The sequence below is a fragment of the Oncorhynchus masou genome, chromosome 29 (genome assembly GCF_036934945.1).
Source record: "Oncorhynchus masou masou isolate Uvic2021 chromosome 29, UVic_Omas_1.1, whole genome shotgun sequence".
NCBI classification, from domain to species: domain Eukaryota; kingdom Metazoa; phylum Chordata; class Actinopteri; order Salmoniformes; family Salmonidae; genus Oncorhynchus; species Oncorhynchus masou.
The window spans coordinates 91473199-91492856 of NC_088240.1; the positions used below are offsets into that span (position 1 = coordinate 91473199).

Here is a 19658-nt window from a genome sequence, read left to right on the forward strand (position 1 = left end):
GCTGGGGGTAGAGAGTAGAGACTAGGGGCTGAGAGTAGAGACTAGGGGACTGGGGGTAGAGAGTAGAGACTAGGGGCTGGGGGTAGAGAGTAGAGACTTGGGGCAGAGAGTAGAGACTAGGGGACTGGGGGTAGAGAGTAGAGACTAGGGGCTGGGGGTAGAGAGTAGAGACTAGGGGCTGAGAGTAGAGAGTAGAGACTAGGGGCTGGGGGTAGAGAGTAGAGACTAGGGGCTGGGGGTAGAGAGTAGAGACTAGGGGCTGGGGGTAGAGAGTAGAGACTAGGGGCTGGGGGTAGAGAGTAGAGACTAGGGGCTGGGGGTAGAGAGTAGAGACTAGGGGCTGGGGGTAGAGAGTAGAGACTAGGGGCTGGGGGTAGAGAGTAGAGACTAGGGGACTGGGAGTAGAGAGTAGAGACTAGGGGCTGGGGGTAGAGAGTAGAGACTAGGGGCTGGGGGTAGAGAGTAGAGACTTGGGGCAGAGAGTAGAGACTAGGGACTGGGGGTCGAGAGTAGAGACTAGGTGCTCTGGGACCATACCTTTCTGACGTAGGTCACCAGTTCCCCGGAGTAGAACTGAGAAACACTGAGCAGATCTGGACTGTTGGCCTGGTTGATACGCAGCAGAGGCAGGTCCAACGCAGACGCCAACTGGAAACATAGATCAGTAACAACACGTGTTACAGACCGCATCTTTTCAAAACAGGAAATGCCCGTTTTCCTTGTTTAGGAGGATGAACCTGTGTACTCTACGAGATGTACTGTTTGTCTGAGTAGTGAATGGTTGACCTTTAGGAAGGTGGCTCGTAGTTTGGTCACCATGGATGGGCTCACTCTGATACTCTCCTGCATGATGGACGTGAAGCTGGGAAAACAACCAGAGAAAAACATTCAAAATGGCAAATTTATATATTTCTTATTTGACCAGGTTAGTCTCCCTGGATTAGTCTCCATGGGTTAGTCTCCCTGGGTTCTTATTTGACCAGGTTAGTCTCCCTGGGTTCGTATTTGACCAGGTTAGTCTCCCTGGGTTCGTATTTGACCAGGTTAGTCTCCCTGGATTAGTCTCCATGGGTTAGTCTCCCTGGGTTCGTATTTGACCAGGTTAGTCTCCCTGGGTTCGTATTTGACCAGGTTAGTCTCCCTGGGTTCATATTTGACCAGGTTAGTCTCCCTGGGTTCATATTTGAACAGGTTAGTTTCCCTGGGTTCATATTTGACCAGGTTAGTCTCCCTGGGTTCTTATTTGGCCGGGTTAGTCTCCCTGGGTTCTTATTTGACCAGGTTAGTCTCCCTGGGTTCTTATCTGACCAGGTTAGTCTCCCTGGGTTCTTATTTGACCAGGTTAGTCTCCCTGGGTTCTTATTTGACCGGGTTAGTCTCCCTGGGTTCTTATTTGACCAGGTTAGTCTCCCTGGGTTCTTATTTGACCAGGTTAGTCTCCCTGGGTTCATATTTGACCAAGTTAGTCTCCCTGGGTTCTTATTTGACCAGGTTAGTCTCCCTGGGTTCTTATTTGACCGGGTTAGTCTCCCTGGGTTCGTATTTGACCAGGTTAGTCTCCCTGGGTTCTTATTTGACCAGGTTAGTCTCCCTGGGTTCTTATTTGACCAGGTTAGTCTCCCTGGGTTCTTATTTGACCAGGTTAGTCTCCCTGGGTTCTTATTTGACCAGGTTAGTCTCCCTGGGTTCTTATTTGACCAGGTTAGTCTCCCTGGGTTCTTATTTGACCAGGTCAGTCTCACTGGGTTAGTCTCCCTGGGTTCTTATTTGACCAGGTTAGTCTCACTGGGTTCTTATTTGACCAGGTTAGTCTCCCTGGGTTCTTATTTGACCAGGTTAGTCTCCCTGGGTTCTTATTTGACCAGGTTAGTCTCACTGGGTTCTTATCTGACCAGGTTAGTCTCACTGGGTTCTTATCTGACCAGGTTAGTCTCACTGGGTTTGTCTCACTGAGATCATATTTGCAAGAGAGACCTGACTATGTCTTCATGAAACTGATCATTTGTAGTTGGTCAGTGTGTACCTGTCTATGATCTGCCATGCGTAGGACAGGTCTCCTACTATCTGCATGGTGATCAGGACCATTCATAACCCATACATAACCCCTACCTGTCTATGATCTGCCATGCGTAGGACAGGTCTCCTACTATCTGCATGGTGATCAGGACCATTCATAACCCATACATAACCCCTACCTGTCTATGATCTGCCATGCGTAGGACAGGTCTCCTACTATCTGCATGGTGATCAGGACCATTCATAACCCATACATAACCCCTACCTGTCTATGATCTGCCATGCGTAGGACAGGTCTCCTACTATCTGCATGGTGATCAGGACCATTCATAACCCATACATAACCCCTACCTGTCTATGATCTGCCATGCGTAGGACAGGTCTCCTACTATCTGCATGGTGATCAGGACCATTCATAACCCATACATAACCCCTACCTGTCTATGATCTGCCATGCGTAGGACAGGTCTCCTACTATCTGCATGGTGATCAGGACCATTCATAACCCCTACCTGTCTATGATCTGCCATGCGTAGGACAGGTCTCCTACTATCTGCATGGTGATCAGAACCATTCATAACCCATACATAACCCCTACCTGTCTATGATCTGCCATGCGTAGGACAGGTCTCCTACTATCTGCATGGTGATCAGGACCATTCATAACCCATACATAACCCCTACCTGTCTATGATCTGCCATGCGTAGGACAGGTCTCCTACTATCTGCATGGTGATCAGGACCATTCATAACCCATACATAACCCCTACCTGTCTATGATCTGCCATGCGTAGGACAGGTCTCCTACTATCTGCATGGTGATCAGGACCATACATAACCCATACATAACCCCTACCTGTCTATGATCTGCCATGCGTAGGACAGGTCTCCTACTATCTGCATGGTGATCAGGACCATTCATAACCCATACATAACCCCTACCTGTCTATGATCTGCCATGCGTAGGACAGGTCTCCTACTATCTGCATGGTGATCAGGACCATTCATAACCCATACATAACCCCTACCTGTCTATGATCTGCCATGCGTAGGACAGGTCTCCTACTATCTGCATGGTGATCAGAACCATTCATAACCCATACATAACCCCTACCTGTCTATGATCTGCCATGCGTAGGACAGGTCTCCTACTATCTGCATGGTGATCAGGACCATACATAACCCATACATAACCCCTACCTGTCTATGATCTGCCATGCGTAGGACAGGTCTCCTACTATCTGCATGGTGATCAGGACCATTCATAACCCATACATAACCCCTACCTGTCTATGATCTGCCATGCGTAGGACAGGTCTCCTACTATCTGCATGGTGATCAGGACCATTCATAACCCATACATAACCCCTACCTGTCTATGATCTGCCATGCGTAGGACAGGTCTCCTACTATCTGCATGGTGATCAGAACCATTCATAACCCATACATAACCCCTACCTGTCTATGATCTGCCATGCGTAGGACAGGTCTCCTACTATCTGCATGGTGATCAGGACCATTCATAACCCCATACATAACCCCTACCTGTCTATGATCTGCCATGCGTAGGACAGGTCTCCTACTATCTGCATGGTGATCAGGACCATTCATAACCCATACATAACCCCTACCTGTCTATGATCTGCCATGCGTAGGACAGGTCTCCTACTATCTGCATGGTGATCAGGACCATTCATAACCCATACATAACCCCTACCTGTCTATGATCTGCCATGCGTAGGACAGGTCTCCTACTATCTGCATGGTGATCAGGACCATTCATAACCCATACATAACCCCTACCTGTCTATGATCTGCCATGCGTAGGACAGGTCTCCTACTATCTGCATGGTGATCAGGACCATTCATAACCCATACATAACCCCTACCTGTCTATGATCTGCCATGCGTAGGACAGGTCTCCTACTATCTGCATGGTGATCAGGACCATTCATAACCCATACATAACCCCTACCTGTCTATGATCTGCCATGCGTAGGACAGGTCTCCTACTATCTGCATGGTGATCAGGACCATTCATAACCCATACATAACCCCTACCTGTCTATGATCTGCCATGCGTAGGACAGGTCTCCTACTATCTGCATGGTGATCAGAACCATTCATAACCCATACATAACCCCTACCTGTCTATGATCTGCCATGCGTAGGACAGGTCTCCTACTATCTGCATGGTGATCAGGACCATTCATAACCCATACATAACCCCTACCTGTCTATGATCTGCCATGCGTAGGACAGGTCTCCTACTATCTGCATGGTGATCAGGACCATTCATAACCCATACATAACCCCTACCTGTCTATGATCTGCCATGCGTAGGACAGGTCTCCTACTATCTGCATGGTGATCAGGACCATTCATAACCCATACATAACCCCTACCTGTCTATGATCTGCCATGCGTAGGACAGGTCTCCTACTATCTGCATGGTGATCAGAACCATTCATAACCCATACATAACCCCTACCTGTCTATGATCTGCCATGCGTAGGACAGGTCTCCTACTATCTGCATGGTGATCAGGACCATTCATAACCCATACATAACCCCTACCTGTCTATGATCTGCCATGCGTAGGACAGGTCTCCTACTATCTGCATGGTGATCAGGACCATTCATAACCCATACATAACCCCTACCTGTCTATGATCTGCCATGCGTAGGACAGGTCTCCTACTATCTGCATGGTGATCAGGACCATTCATAACCCATACATAACCCCTACCTGTCTATGATCTGCCATGCGTAGGACAGGTCTCCTACTATCTGCATGGTGATCAGGACCATTCATAACCCATACATAACCCCTACCTGTCTATGATCTGCCATGCGTAGGACAGGTCTCCTACTATCTGCATGGTGATCAGAACCATTCATAACCCATACATAACCCCTACCTGTCTATGATCTGCCATGCGTAGGACAGGTCTCCTACTATCTGCATGGTGATCAGGACCATTCATAACCCCATACATAACCCCTACCTGTCTATGATCTGCCATGCGTAGGACAGGTCTCCTACTATCTGCATGGTGATCAGGACCATTCATAACCCATACATAACCCCTACCTGTCTATGATCTGCCATGCGTAGGACAGGTCTCCTACTATCTGCATGGTGATCAGGACCATTCATAACCCATACATAACCCCTACCTGTCTATGATCTGCCATGCGTAGGACAGGTCTCCTACTATCTGCATGGTGATCAGGACCATTCATAACCCATACATAACCCCTACCTGTCTATGATCTGCCATGCGTAGGACAGGTCTCCTACTATCTGCATGGTGATCAGGACCATTCATAACCCATACATAACCCCTACCTGTCTATGATCTGCCATGCGTAGGACAGGTCTCCTACTATCTGCATGGTGATCAGGACCATTCATAACCCATACATAACCCCTACCTGTCTATGATCTGCCATGCGTAGGACAGGTCTCCTACTATCTGCATGGTGATCAGGACCATTCATAACCCATACATAACCCCTACCTGTCTATGATCTGCCATGCGTAGGACAGGTCTCCTACTATCTGCATGGTGATCAGAACCATTCATAACCCATACATAACCCCTACCTGTCTATGATCTGCCATGCGTAGGACAGGTCTCCTACTATCTGCATGGTGATCAGGACCATTCATAACCCATACATAACCCCTACCTGTCTATGATCTGCCATGCGTAGGACAGGTCTCCTACTATCTGCATGGTGATCAGGACCATTCATAACCCATACATAACCCCTACCTGTCTATGATCTGCCATGCGTAGGACAGGTCTCCTACTATCTGCATGGTGATCAGGACCATTCATAACCCATACATAACCCCTACCTGTCTATGATCTGCCATGCGTAGGACAGGTCTCCTACTATCTGCATGGTGATCAGAACCATTCATAACCCATACATAACCCCTACCTGTCTATGATCTGCCATGCGTAGGACAGGTCTCCTACTATCTGCATGGTGATCAGGACCATTCATAACCCATACATAACCCCTACCTGTCTATGATCTGCCATGCGTAGGACAGGTCTCCTACTATCTGCATGGTGATCAGGACCATTCATAACCCATACATAACCCCTACCTGTCTATGATCTGCCATGCGTAGGACAGGTCTCCTACTATCTGCATGGTGATCAGGACCATTCATAACCCATACATAACCCCTACCTGTCTATGATCTGCCATGCGTAGGACAGGTCTCCTACTATCTGCATGGTGATCAGGACCATTCATAACCCATACATAACCCCTACCTGTCTATGATCTGCCATGCGTAGGACAGGTCTCCTACTATCTGCATGGTGATCAGGACCATTCATAACCCATACATAACCCCTACCTGTCTATGATCTGCCATGCGTAGGACAGGTCTCCTACTATCTGCATGGTGATCAGGACCATTCATAACCCCATACATAACCCCTACCTGTCTATGATCTGCCATGCGTAGGACAGGTCTCCTACTATCTGCATGGTGATCAGGACCATTCATAACCCATACATAACCCCTACCTGTCTATGATCTAACATGCGTAGGACAGGTCTCCTACTATCTGCATGGTGATCAGGACCATTCATAACCCATACATAACCCCTACCTGTCTATGATCTGCCATGCGTAGGACAGGTCTCCTACTATCTGCATGGTGATCAGGACCATACATAACCCATACATAACCCCTACCTGTCTATGATCTGCCATGCGTAGGACAGGTCTCCTACTATCTGCATGGTGATCAGGACCATTCATAACCCATACATAACCCCTACCTGTCTATGATCTGCCATGCGTAGGACAGGTCTCCTACTATCTGCATGGTGATCCGGACCATTCATAACCCATACATAACCCCTACCTGTCTATGATCTGCCATGCGTAGGACAGGTCTCCTACTATCTGCATGGTGATCAGGACCATTCATAACCCATACATAACCCCTACCTGTCTATGATCTGCCATGCGTAGGACAGGTCTCCTACTATCTGCATGGTGATCAGAACCATACATAACCCCTACCTGTCTATGATCTGCCATGCGTAGGACAGGTCTCCTACTATCTGCATGGTGATCAGGACCATTCATAACCCATACATAACCCCTACCTGTCTATGATCTGCCATGCGTAGGACAGGTCTCCTACTATCTGCATGGTGATCAGGACCATTCATAACCCATACATAACCCCTACCTGTCTATGATCTGCCATGCGTAGGACAGGTCTCCTACTATCTGCATGGTGATCAGGACCATTCATAACCCATACATAACCCCTACCTGTCTATGATCTGCCATGCGTAGGACAGGTCTCCTACTATCTGCATGGTGATCAGGACCATTCATAACCCATACATAACCCCTACCTGTCTATGATCTGCCATGCGTAGGACAGGTCTCCTACTATCTGCATGGTGATCAGGACCATTCATAACCCATACATAACCCCTACCTGTCTATGATCTGCCATGCGTAGGACAGGTCTCCTACTATCTGCATGGTGATCAGGACCATTCATAACCCATACATAACCCCTACCTGTCTATGATCTGCCATGCGTAGGACAGGTCTCCTACTATCTGCATGGTGATCAGGACCATTCATAACCCATACATAACCCCTACCTGTCTATGATCTGCCATGCGTAGGACAGGTCTCCTACTATCTGCATGGTGATCAGGACCATTCATAACCCATACATAACCCCTACCTGTCTATGATCTGCCATGCGTAGGACAGGTCTCCTACTATCTGCATGGTGATCAGGACCATTCATAACCCATACATAACCCCTACCTGTCTATGATCTGCCATGCGTAGGACAGGTCTCCTACTATCTGCATGGTGATCAGGACCATTCATAACCCATACATAACCCCTACCTGTCTATGATCTGCCATGCGTAGGACAGGTCTCCTACTATCTGCATGGTGATCAGGACCATTCATAACCCATACATAACCCCTACCTGTCTATGATCTGCCATGCGTAGGACAGGTCTCCTACTATCTGCATGGTGATCAGGACCATTCATAACCCATACATAACCCCTACCTGTCTATGATCTGCCATGCGTAGGACAGGTCTCCTACTATCTGCATGGTGATCAGGACCTCCTCCTTGATGTTGATAGTCCTGATCATCTGGTGAAGGAACTTCCTGGTGTCAGCCAGGAACTGACACACCTGCAGGTTGGACTCCAACTGGTGGAACTCTTGAACCTGAGCACAGGTAAGGAGGAGGACAGGAAGTCAGGGTTTATTGGTCAGGAGAGGACAGGAAGTCAGGGTTTGTAGGTCAGGAGAGGACAGGAAGTCAGGTAAGGAGGAGGACAGGAAGTCAGGGTTTATTGGTCAGGAGAGGACAGGAAGTCAGGTAAGGAGGAGGACAGGAAGTCAGGGTTTATTGGTCAGGAGAGGACAGGAAGTCAGGTAAGGAGGAGGACAGGAAGTCAGGGTTTATTGGTCAGGAGAGGACAGGAAGTCAGGTAAGGAGGAGGACAGGAAGTCAGGGTTTATTGGTCAGGAGAGGACAGGAAGTCAGGGTTTATAGGTAAGGAGAGGACAGGAAGTCAGGGTTTGTAGGTAAGGAGAGGACAGGAAGTCAGGGTTTGTAGGTAAGGAGAGGACAGGAAGGCAGGGTTTATAGGTAAGGAGAGGACAGGAAGTCAGGGTTTATAGCTAAGGAGAGGACAGGAAGTCAGGGTTTATAGCTAAGGAGAGGACAGGAAGTCAGGGTTTATAGGTAAGGAGAGGACAGGAAGTCAGGGTTTATAGCTAAGGAGAGGACAGGAAGTCAGGGTTTATAGCTAAGGAGAGAAGAGGAAGTCAGGCTATATAGGTAAGGAAAAGTTACAACATATTTTTGGACAAAGCAGCATCATTGTATATCAAATCGAACGGATACAAATGTCTAAGAGTGTTACCATGTAACGGTCACTAAGAGCGTTACAGTGTAACATAATGATCGTGTAATGGTCACTAAGAGTGTTACCATGTAACGGCCACTAAGAGTGTAGCCATGTAACGGTCACTAAGAGTGTCGCCATGTAACGGTCACTAAGAGTGTAGCCATGTAATCACGGTGTAATATAATGATCGTGTAACGGTCACCAAGAGTGTCACCATGTAACGGTCACCAAGAGTGTCGCCATGTAACGGTCACTAAGAGTGTCGCCATGTAACTGTCACTAAGAGTGTCACCATGTAACGGTCACAGAGTGTCACCATGTAACGGTCACTAAGAGTGTCACCATGTAACAGTCACTAAGAGTGTCACCATGTAACAGTCACTAAGAGTGTCACCATGTAACGGTCACTAAGAGTGTCACCATGTAACGGTCACTAAGAGTGTCACCATGTAACGGTCACTAAGAGTGTTACCATGTAACGGTCACTAAGAGTGTTACCATGTAACGGTCACTAAGAGTGTTACCATGTAACGGTCACTAAGAGTGTAACCATGTAACGGTCACTAAGAGTGTCACCATGTAACAGTCACTAAGAGTGTCACCATGTAACGGTCACTAAGAGTGTCACCATGTAACGGTCACTAAGAGTGTCACCATGTAACGGTCACTAAGAGTGTCACCATGTAACGGTCACTAAGAGTGTCACCATGTAACGGTCACTAAGAGTGTCACCATGTAACGGTCACTAAGAGTGTCACCATGTAACGGTCACTAAGAGTGTCACCATGTAACGGTCACTAAGAGTGTCACCATGTAACGGTCACTAAGAGTGTCACCATGTAACGGTCACTAAGAGTGTCACCATGTAACGGTCACTAAGAGTGTCACCATGTAACGGTCACTAAGAGTGTCACCATGTAACGGTCACTAAGAGTGTCACCATGTAACGGTCACTAAGAGTGTCACCATGTAACGGTCACTAAGAGTGTCACCATGTAACGGTCACTGAGAGTGTCACCATGTAACGGTCACTAAGAGTGTCACCATGTAACGGTCACAGAGAGTGTAACCATGTAACGGTCACTGAGAGTGTCACCATGTAACGGTCACTAAGAGTGTCACCATGTAACGGTCACTAAGAGTGTTACCATGTAATGGTCACTAAGAGTGTTACCATGTAATCACTGTGTAATATAATGATCATGTAACGGTCACCAAGAGTGTCACCATGTAACGGTCACTAAGAGTGTCACCATGTAACGGTCACTAAGAGTGTCACCATGTAACGGTCACTAAGAGTGTCACCATGTAACGGTCACTAAGAGTGTCACCATGTAACGGTCACTAAGAGTGTCACCATGTAACGGTCACAGAGAGTGTAACCATGTAACGGTCACTGAGAGTGTCACCATGTAACGGTCACTAAGAGTGTCACCATGTAACGGTCACTAAGAGTGTTACCATGTAATGGTCACTAAGAGTGTAACCATGTAATGGTCACTAAGAGTGTAACCATGTAATCACTGTGTAATATAATGATCATGTAACGGTCACCTAGAGTGTAACCATGTAACGGTCACTAAGAGTGTCACCATGTAACAGTCACTAAGAGTGTCACCATGTAACGGTCACTAAGAGTGTCACCATGTAACGGTCACTAAGAGTGTCACCATGTAACGGTCACTAAGAGTGTCACCATGTAACGGTCACTAAGAGTGTCACCATGTAACGGTCACTGAGAGTGTCACCATGTAACGGTCACTAAGAGTGTCACCATGTAACGGTCACAGAGAGTGTAACCATGTAACGGTCACTGAGAGTGTCACCATGTAACGGTCACTAAGAGTGTCACCATGTAACGGTCACTAAGAGTGTTACCATGTAATGGTCACTAAGAGTGTAACCATGTAATGGTCACTAAGAGTGTAACCATGTAATCACTGTGTAATATAATGATCATGTAACGGTCACCAAGAGTGTCACCATGTAACGGTCACTAAGAGTGTCACCATGTAACGGTCACTAAGAGTGTCACCATGTAACGGTCACTAAGAGTGTCACCATGTAACGGTCACTGAGAGTGTAACCATGTAACGGTCACCGAGAGTGTAACCATGTAACGGTCACCGAGAGTGTCACCATGTAACGGTCACCAAGAGTGTCACCATGTAACGGTCACCAAGAGTGTAACCATGTAACGGTCACCAAGAGTGTAACCATGTAACGGTCACCAAGAGTGTAACCATGTAACGGTCACCAAGAGTGTAACCATGTAACGGTCACCAAGAGTGTAACCATGTAACGGTCACCAAGAGTGTAACCATGTAACGGTCACCGAGAGTGTTACCATGTAACGGTCACTAAGAGTGTTACCATGTAACGGTCACTGAGAGTAACCATGTAACGGTCACTGAGAGTGTTACCATGTAACGGTCACTAAGAGTGTTACCATGTAACGGTCACTAAGAGTGTTACCATGTAACGGTCACTGAGAGTAACCATGTAACGGTCACTAAGAGTGTTACCATGTAACGGTCACTAAGAGTGTTACCATGTAACGGTCACTGAGAGTAACCATGTAACGGTCACTGAGAGTGTAGCCATGTAACGGTCACTAAGAGTGTCACCATGTAACGGTCACTAAGAGTGTCACCATGTAACGGTCACTAAGAGTGTCACCATGTAACGGTCACTAAGAGTGTCACCATGTAACGGTCACTGAGAGTGTCACCATGTAACGGTCACTAAGAGTGTCACCATGTAACGGTCACAGAGAGTGTAACCATGTAACGGTCACTGAGAGTGTCACCATGTAACGGTCACTAAGAGTGTCACCATGTAACGGTCACTAAGAGTGTTACCATGTAATGGTCACTAAGAGTGTAACCATGTAATGGTCACTAAGAGTGTAACCATGTAATCACTGTGTAATATAATGATCATGTAACGGTCACCAAGAGTGTCACCATGTAACGGTCACTAAGAGTGTCACCATGTAACGGTCACTAAGAGTGTCACCATGTAACGGTCACTAAGAGTGTCACCATGTAACGGTCACCGAGAGTGTAACCATGTAACGGTCACCGAGAGTGTAACCATGTAACGGTCACCGAGAGTGTCACCATGTAACGGTCACCAAGAGTGTCACCATGTAACGGTCACCAAGAGTGTAACCATGTAACGGTCACCAAGAGTGTAACCATGTAACGGTCACCAAGAGTGTAACCATGTAACGGTCACCAAGAGTGTAACCATGTAACGGTCACCAAGAGTGTAACCATGTAACGGTCACCGAGAGTGTTACCATGTAACGGTCACTAAGAGTGTTACCATGTAACGGTCACTGAGAGTAACCATGTAACGGTCACTGAGAGTGTTACCATGTAACGGTCACTAAGAGTGTTACCATGTAACGGTCACTAAGAGTGTTACCATGTAACGGTCACTGAGAGTAACCATGTAACGGTCACTAAGAGTGTTACCATGTAACGGTCACTAAGAGTGTTACCATGTAACGGTCACTGAGAGTAACCATGTAACGGTCACTGAGAGTGTAGCCATGTAACGGTCACTAAGAGTGTCACCATGTAACGGTCACAGAGAGTAACCATGTAACGGTCACAGAGTGTCACCATGTAACGGTCACTGAGAGTAACCATGTAACGGTCACTGAGAGTAACCATGTAACGGTCACAGAGTGTCACCATGTAACGGTCACAGAGTGTCACCATGTAACGGTCACTGAGAGTAACCATGTAACGGTCACTGAGAGTAACCATGTAACGGTCACAGAGTGTCACCATGTAACGGTCACAGAGTGTCACCATGTAACGGTCACAGAGTGTCACCATGTAACGGTCACTAAGAGTGTTACCATGTAACGGTCACAGAGTGTCACCATGTAACGGTCACAGAGTGTCACCATGTAACGGTCACAGAGTGTAACCCAGAGATAAATAACTCTTGTTCACGTTCTCGTCGGCGTTGTTTGCGGTGCATTCCCCAGCCTCACCTCTACGAGGGCCTGTATCAGCTGAACGGTCTTCCTGCCCGCCGCGGTGGAGTCCTCGTAGTTCAGAGACTCGATCTGCTTCGAGATCTCCCTGAACCATGCCTGCAGGTTCTCTGTCCAACACAACAACAACCACGTCAACAACACACATCAACATCGAGCGCGTTTAGAATGGAAGTATGGCATTGTGAGATCAGCTTTCACTATTGCAACAGGAATAGGTATGGTACAGTGAGCCATCAACAGGAATAAATATGGAGTACGGAGTCCAGATTGTTAACTACCAGCTATGGTAATTACGTGTGTTTTAATGTCGAACTACCAGCTGTGGTAATTCCGTGTGCTTTAATGTCGAACTACCAGCTGTGGTAATTACGTGTGTTTTAATGTCGAACTACCAGCTGTGGTAATTACGCGTGTGTTTTAATGTCGAACTACCAGCTGTGGTAATTACGCGTGTGTTTTAATGTCGAACTACCAGCTGTGGTAATTACGCGTGTGTTTTAATGTCGAACTACCAGCTGTGGTAATTACGTGTGTTTTAATGTCGAACTACCAGCTGTGGTAATTACGTGTGTTTTAATGTCGAACTACCAGCTGTGGTAATTACGTGTGTTTTAATGTCGAACTACCAGCTGTGGTAATTACGTGTGTTTTAATGTCGAACTACCAGCTGTGGTAATTACGTGTGTTTTAATGTCGAACAACCAGCTGTGGTAATTACGTGTGTTTTAATGTCGAACTACCAGCTGTGGTAATTACGTGTGTTTTAATGTCGAACTACCAGCTGTGGTAATTACGTGTGTTTTAATGTCGAACTACCAGCTGTGGTAATTACGTGTGTTTTAATGTCGAACTACCAGCTGTGGTAATTACGTGTGTTTTAATGTCGAACTACCAGCTGTGGTAATTACGTGTGTTTTAATGTCGAACTACCAGCTGTGGTAATTACGTGTGTTTTAATGTCGAACTACCAGCTGTGGTAATTACGTGTGTTTTAATGTCGAACTACCAGCTGTGGTAATTACGTGTGTTTTAATGTCGAACTACCAGCTGTGGTAATTACGTGTGTTTTAATGTCGAACTACCAGCTGTGGTAATTACGTGTGTTTTAATGTCGAACTACCAGCTGTGGTAATTACGTGTGTTTTAATGTCGAACTACCAGCTGTGGTAATTACGTGTGTTTTAGTGTCGAACTACCAGCTGTGGTAATTACGTGTGTTTTAATGTCGAACAACCAGCTGTGGTAATTACGTGTGTTTTAATGTCGAACTACCAGCTGTGGTAATTATGTGTGTTTCGATGTCGTAGGTAGTTCCGCTATCATCCATCTCACCATTCTTCTCCACTCTGGTTAGAGGCTTGACCCCAGAGAAGACCTCAGCCAGCTCCGTCATCCTCTCAGATCCCTCAGCTCTATAACTCTCCCATTTCAGCTGCTTCTCTGACAGCATCTTCTTGAACATCTGAGAAGGGGGGGAAAATAAACAGGGGGGGGGCACACAGACGGCGAATTCACCATTTATATTCAGAGACCAGATACGTCAGGGGGGGGGGGGCAGATGGTGAATTCACCATTTATATTCAGAGACCAATACGTCAGGGGGGGGGGGAACACAGATGGTGAATTTATATTCAGAGACACGAAAACGTGGTTGTTTTATTAATTGTGTAAGATGCAGATGGTGAATTCACCATTTATATTCAGAGACCCGACACGTCAGGGACACACACACACACACACACACACACACGCTGAATTCACCATTTATATTCAGAGACCAGATACGTCGGGGGGGGGGGGGGGGGGGGGTGGAACACAGATTTATATTCAGAGACCAACACGTGGTTGTTTTATTGTGTAATTACAACTTGACTTGGCATCTAATCATATATGATATGGTTCAGTCTCACCTCTTTGAGGGTGAACTCAAACTGGGCGGTGTCGAGGAGAACCTGGAACAGGATCTTGGGGTTGTACTTGGAGTCGTTGATCACCTGGTCTTTGATCTGGCGCAGACGCTTGTTGTTGGGATCATAGGCTGAAAGAAGAAAAGACAACACCGTTTAGGAATATCGCGTTGAGTCTGACGTGACACAATGCAGCCCGACACGATCACACCCGAGGTTCAGCCCGACACGATCCCACCCGAGGTTCAGCCCGACACGATCACACCCGAGGTTCAGCCCGACGCGATCACACCCGAGGTTCAGCCCGACACGATCACACCCGAGGTTCAGCCCGACACGATCACACCCGAGGTTCAGCCCGACACGATCACACCCGAGGTTCAGCCCGACACGATCACACCCGAGGTTCAGCCCGACGCGATCACACCCGAGGTTCAGCCCGACACGATCACACCCGGGGTTCAGCCCGACACGATCACACCCGAGGTTCAGCCCGACACGATCACACCCGAGGTTCAGCCCGACACGATCACACCCGAGGTTCAGCCCGACGCGATCACACCCGAGGTTCAGCCCGACGCGATCACACCCGGGGTTCAGCCCGACACGATCACACCCGAGGTTCAGCCCGACACGATCACACCCGGGGTTCAGCCCGACACGATCACACCCGGGGTTCAGCTCGACACGATCACACCCGAGGTTCAGCCCGACGCGATCACACCCGAGGTTCAGCCCGACACGATCACACCCGAGGTTCAGCCCGACACGATCACACCCGGGGTTCAGCCCGACACGATCACACCCGAGGTTCAGCCCGACACGATCACACCCGAGGTTCAGCCCGACACGATCACACCCGAGGTTCAGCCCGACGCGATCACACCCGAGGTTCAGCCCGACGCGATCACACCCGAGGTTCAGCCCGACACGATCACACCCGAGGTTCAGCCCGACACGATCACACCCGAGGTTCAGCCCGACACGATCCCACCCGAGGTTCAGCCCGACACGATCCCACCCGGGGTTCAGCCCGACACGATCACACCCGGGGTTCAGCCCGACACGATCACACCCGGGGTTCAGCCCGACACGATCCCACCCGAGGTTCAGCCCGACACGATCACACCCGAGGTTCAGCCCGACACGATCACACCCGGGGTTCAGCCCGACACGATCACACCCGAGGTTCAGCCCGACACGATCACACCCGGGGTTCAGCCCGACACGATCACACCCGAGGTTCAGCCCGACACGATCACACCCGGGGTTCAGCCCGACACGATCACACCCGAGGTTCAGCCCGACACGATCACACCCGAGGTTCAGCCCGACACGATCACACCCGAGGTTCAGCCCGACACGATCACACCCGGGGTTCAGCCCGACACGATCACACCCGAGGTTCAGCCCGACACGATCACACCCGAGGTTCAGCCCGACACGATCACACCCGGGGTTCAGCCCGACACGATCACACCCGGGGTTCAGCCCGACACGATCACACCCGAGGTTCAGCCCGACACGATCACACCCGAGGTTCAGCCCGACACGATCACACCCGAGGTTCAGCCCGACACGATCACACCCGAGGTTCAGCCCGACACGATCACACCCGAGGTTCAGCCCGACACGATCACACCCGAGGTTCAGCCCGACACGATCACACCCGAGGTTCAGCCCGACACGATCACACCCGAGGTTCAGCCCGACACGATCACACCCGAGGTTCAGCCCGACACGATCACACCCGAGGTTCAGCCCGACACGATCACACCCGAGGTTCAGCCCGACACGATCACACCCGAGGTTCAGCCCGACGCGATCACACCCGAGGTTCAGCCCGACACGATCACACCCGAGGTTCAGCCCGACACGATCACACCCGATTCTACTGGAGGTTCTGATATGACTTTAAACAAACTAAATAAAAAGGCTTCATGAACCCTTCGTGAACCCTTTATGGATGCTTCGTGAACCCTTTATGGATGCTTCGTGAACCCTTTATGGATGCTTCGTGAACCCTTTATAAGGCCTTTATAGATGCTTCATTAACCCTTTATAGATGCTTCATAAGGCCTTTATGGATGCTTCATGAACCCTTTATAAGGCCTTTATGGATGCTTCATAAGGCCTTTATAGATGCTTCATGAACCCTTCATAAGGCCTTTATAGATGCTTCATGAACCCTTTATGGATGCTTCATGAACCCTTCATAAGGCCTTTATAGATGCTTCATGAACCCTTCATAAGGTCTTTATAGATGCTTCATGAACCCTTCATAAGGTCTTTATGGATACTTCCATAAATCAGTAGTAAGCCCATTTCAGGCATGTACCTAGACGTCAACAGAAAGGCCCTACCGGAGTCTGCAGTGTGTAGCATCAGCCAGCGTATGGAAACGTTGCAGTCCCGTAGACAGTTGAGCAGCTTGGGGACGTTATCCAGGACGATCTCCTCCCTCAGGAAACCTTCCTTCAGCAGCTGCTGGATCTGTGGCCTCAGGCCCTCCATGCTGACTGAATAACGACTGGCCTAGAGGAGGGTTGGTTATAGGGTGTTATAACATGGCGGGGGTCATAAGCAGGCCCTCCATGCTGACTGAATAACGACTGGCCTAGAGGGTTGACGTAGGGTTGGTTATAGGGTGTTATAACATGGCGGGGGTCATAAGCAGGCCCTCCATGCTGACTGAATAACGACTGGCCTAGAGGGTTGACGTAGGGTTGGTTATAGGGTGTTATAACATGGCGGGGGTCATAAGCAGGCCCTCCATGCTGACTGAATAACGATTGGCCTAGAGGAGGGTTGACGTAGGGTTGGTTATAGGGTGTTATAACATGGCGGGGGTCATAAGCAGGCCCTCCATGCTGACTGAATAACGACTGGCCTAGAGGGTTGACGTAGGGTTGGTTATAGGGTGTTATAACATGGCGGGGGTCATAAGCAGGCCCTCCATGCTAACTGAATAACGATTGGCCTAGAGGAGGGTTGACGTAGGGTTGGTTATAGGGTGTTATAACATGGCGGGGGTCATAAGCAGGCCCTCCATGCTGACTGAATAACGACTGGCCTAGAGGGTTGACGTAGGGTTGGTTATAGGGTGTTATAACATGGCGGGGGTCATAAGCAGGCCCTCCATGCTGACTGAATAACGACTGGCCTAGAGGGTTGACGTAGGGTTGGTTATAGGGTGTTATAACATGGCGGGGGTCATAAGCAGGCCCTCCATGCTGACTGAATAACGACTGGCCTAGAGGAGGGTTGACGTAGGGTTGGTTATAGGGTGTTATAACATGGCGGGGGTCATAAGCAGGCCCTCCATGCTGACTGAATAACGACTGGCCTAGAGGAGGGTTGACGTAGGGTTGGTTATAGGGAGTTATAACATGGCGGGGGTCATAAGCAGGCCCTCCATGCTGACTGAATAACGACTGGCCTAGAGGGTTGACGTAGGGTTGGTTATAGGGAGTTATAACATGGCGGGGGTCATAAGCAGGCCCCCCATGCTGACTGAATAACGACTGGCCTAGAGGGTTGACGTAGGGTTGGTTATAGGGTGTTATAACATGGCAGGGGGGGGGGTCATAAGCGGGCCCTCCATGCTGACTGAATAACGACTGGCCTAGAGGAAGGTTGACGTAGGGTTGGTTATAGGGTGTTATAACATGGCGGGGGTCATAAGCAGGCCCTCCATGCTGACTGAATAACGACTGGCCTAGAGGGTTGACGTAGGGTTGGTTATAGGGAGTTATATAACATGGCGGGGGTCATAAGCAGGCCCTCCATGCTGACTGAATAACGACTGGCCTAGAGGGTTGACGTAGGGTTGGTTATAGGGTGTTATAACATGGCGGGGGTCATAAGCAGGCCCTCCATGCTGACTGAATAACGACTGGCCTAGAGGGTTGACGTACAGTTGGTTATAGGGTGTTATAACATGGCGGGGGTCATAAGCAGGCCCTCCATGCTGACTGAATAACGACTGGCCTAGAGGGTTGACGTACAGTTGGTTATAGGGTGTTATAACATGGCGGGGTCATAAGCAGGCCCTCCATGCTGACTGAATAACGACTGGCCTAGAGGGTTGACGTACAGTTGGTTATAGGGTGTTATAACATGGCGGGGGTCATAAGCAGGCCCTCCATGCTGACTGAATAACGACTAGAGGAGGGTTGACGTAGGGTTGGTTATAGGGTGTTATAACATGGCGGGGGTCATAAGCAGGCCCTCCATGCTGACTGAATAACGACTGGCCTAGAGGAGGGTTGACGTAGGGTTGGTTATAGGGTGTTATAACATGGCGGGGGTCATAAGCAGGCCCTCCATGCTGACTGAATAACGACTGGCCTAGAGGGTTGACGTAGGGTTGGTTATAGGGAGTTATAACATGGCGGGGGTCATAAGCAGGCCCTCCATGCTGACTGAATAACGACTGGCCTAGAGGGTTGACGTAGGGTTGGTTATAGGGTGTTATAACATGGCGGGGGTCATAAGCAGGCCCCCCATGCTGACTGAATAACGACTGGCCTAGAGGGTTGACGTAGGGTTGGTTATAGGGTGTTATAACATGGCAGGGGGGTCATAAGCAGGCCCTCCATGCTGACTGAATAACGACTGGCCTAGAGGAAGGTTGACGTAGGGTTGGTTATAGGGAGTTATAACATGGCGGGGGTCATAAGCAGGCCCTCCATGCTGACTGAATAACGACTGGCCTAGAGGGTTGACGTACAGTTGGTTATAGGGTGTTATAACATGGCAGGGGGG

General features: G+C 48.9%; 1 protein-coding gene across 1 annotated transcript in view; it reads right to left on the minus strand.

Annotated features, from left to right (window-relative positions):
• washc5 (WASH complex subunit 5) overlaps positions 1-19658 on the minus strand; it is a 77601-nt gene that overhangs the window by 39266 nt on the left and 18677 nt on the right. The window contains exons 9-15 of the mRNA XM_064946865.1: positions 17255-17426; positions 14895-15022; positions 14317-14446; positions 12979-13091; positions 8111-8277; positions 787-862; positions 538-648 (exon numbers count right to left, since the gene is read on the minus strand). Coding sequence (XP_064802937.1) covers positions 538-648; positions 787-862; positions 8111-8277; positions 12979-13091; positions 14317-14446; positions 14895-15022; positions 17255-17426 — 897 coding nt within the window. The remainder of the gene's footprint in view (positions 1-537; positions 649-786; positions 863-8110; positions 8278-12978; positions 13092-14316; positions 14447-14894; positions 15023-17254; positions 17427-19658) is intronic.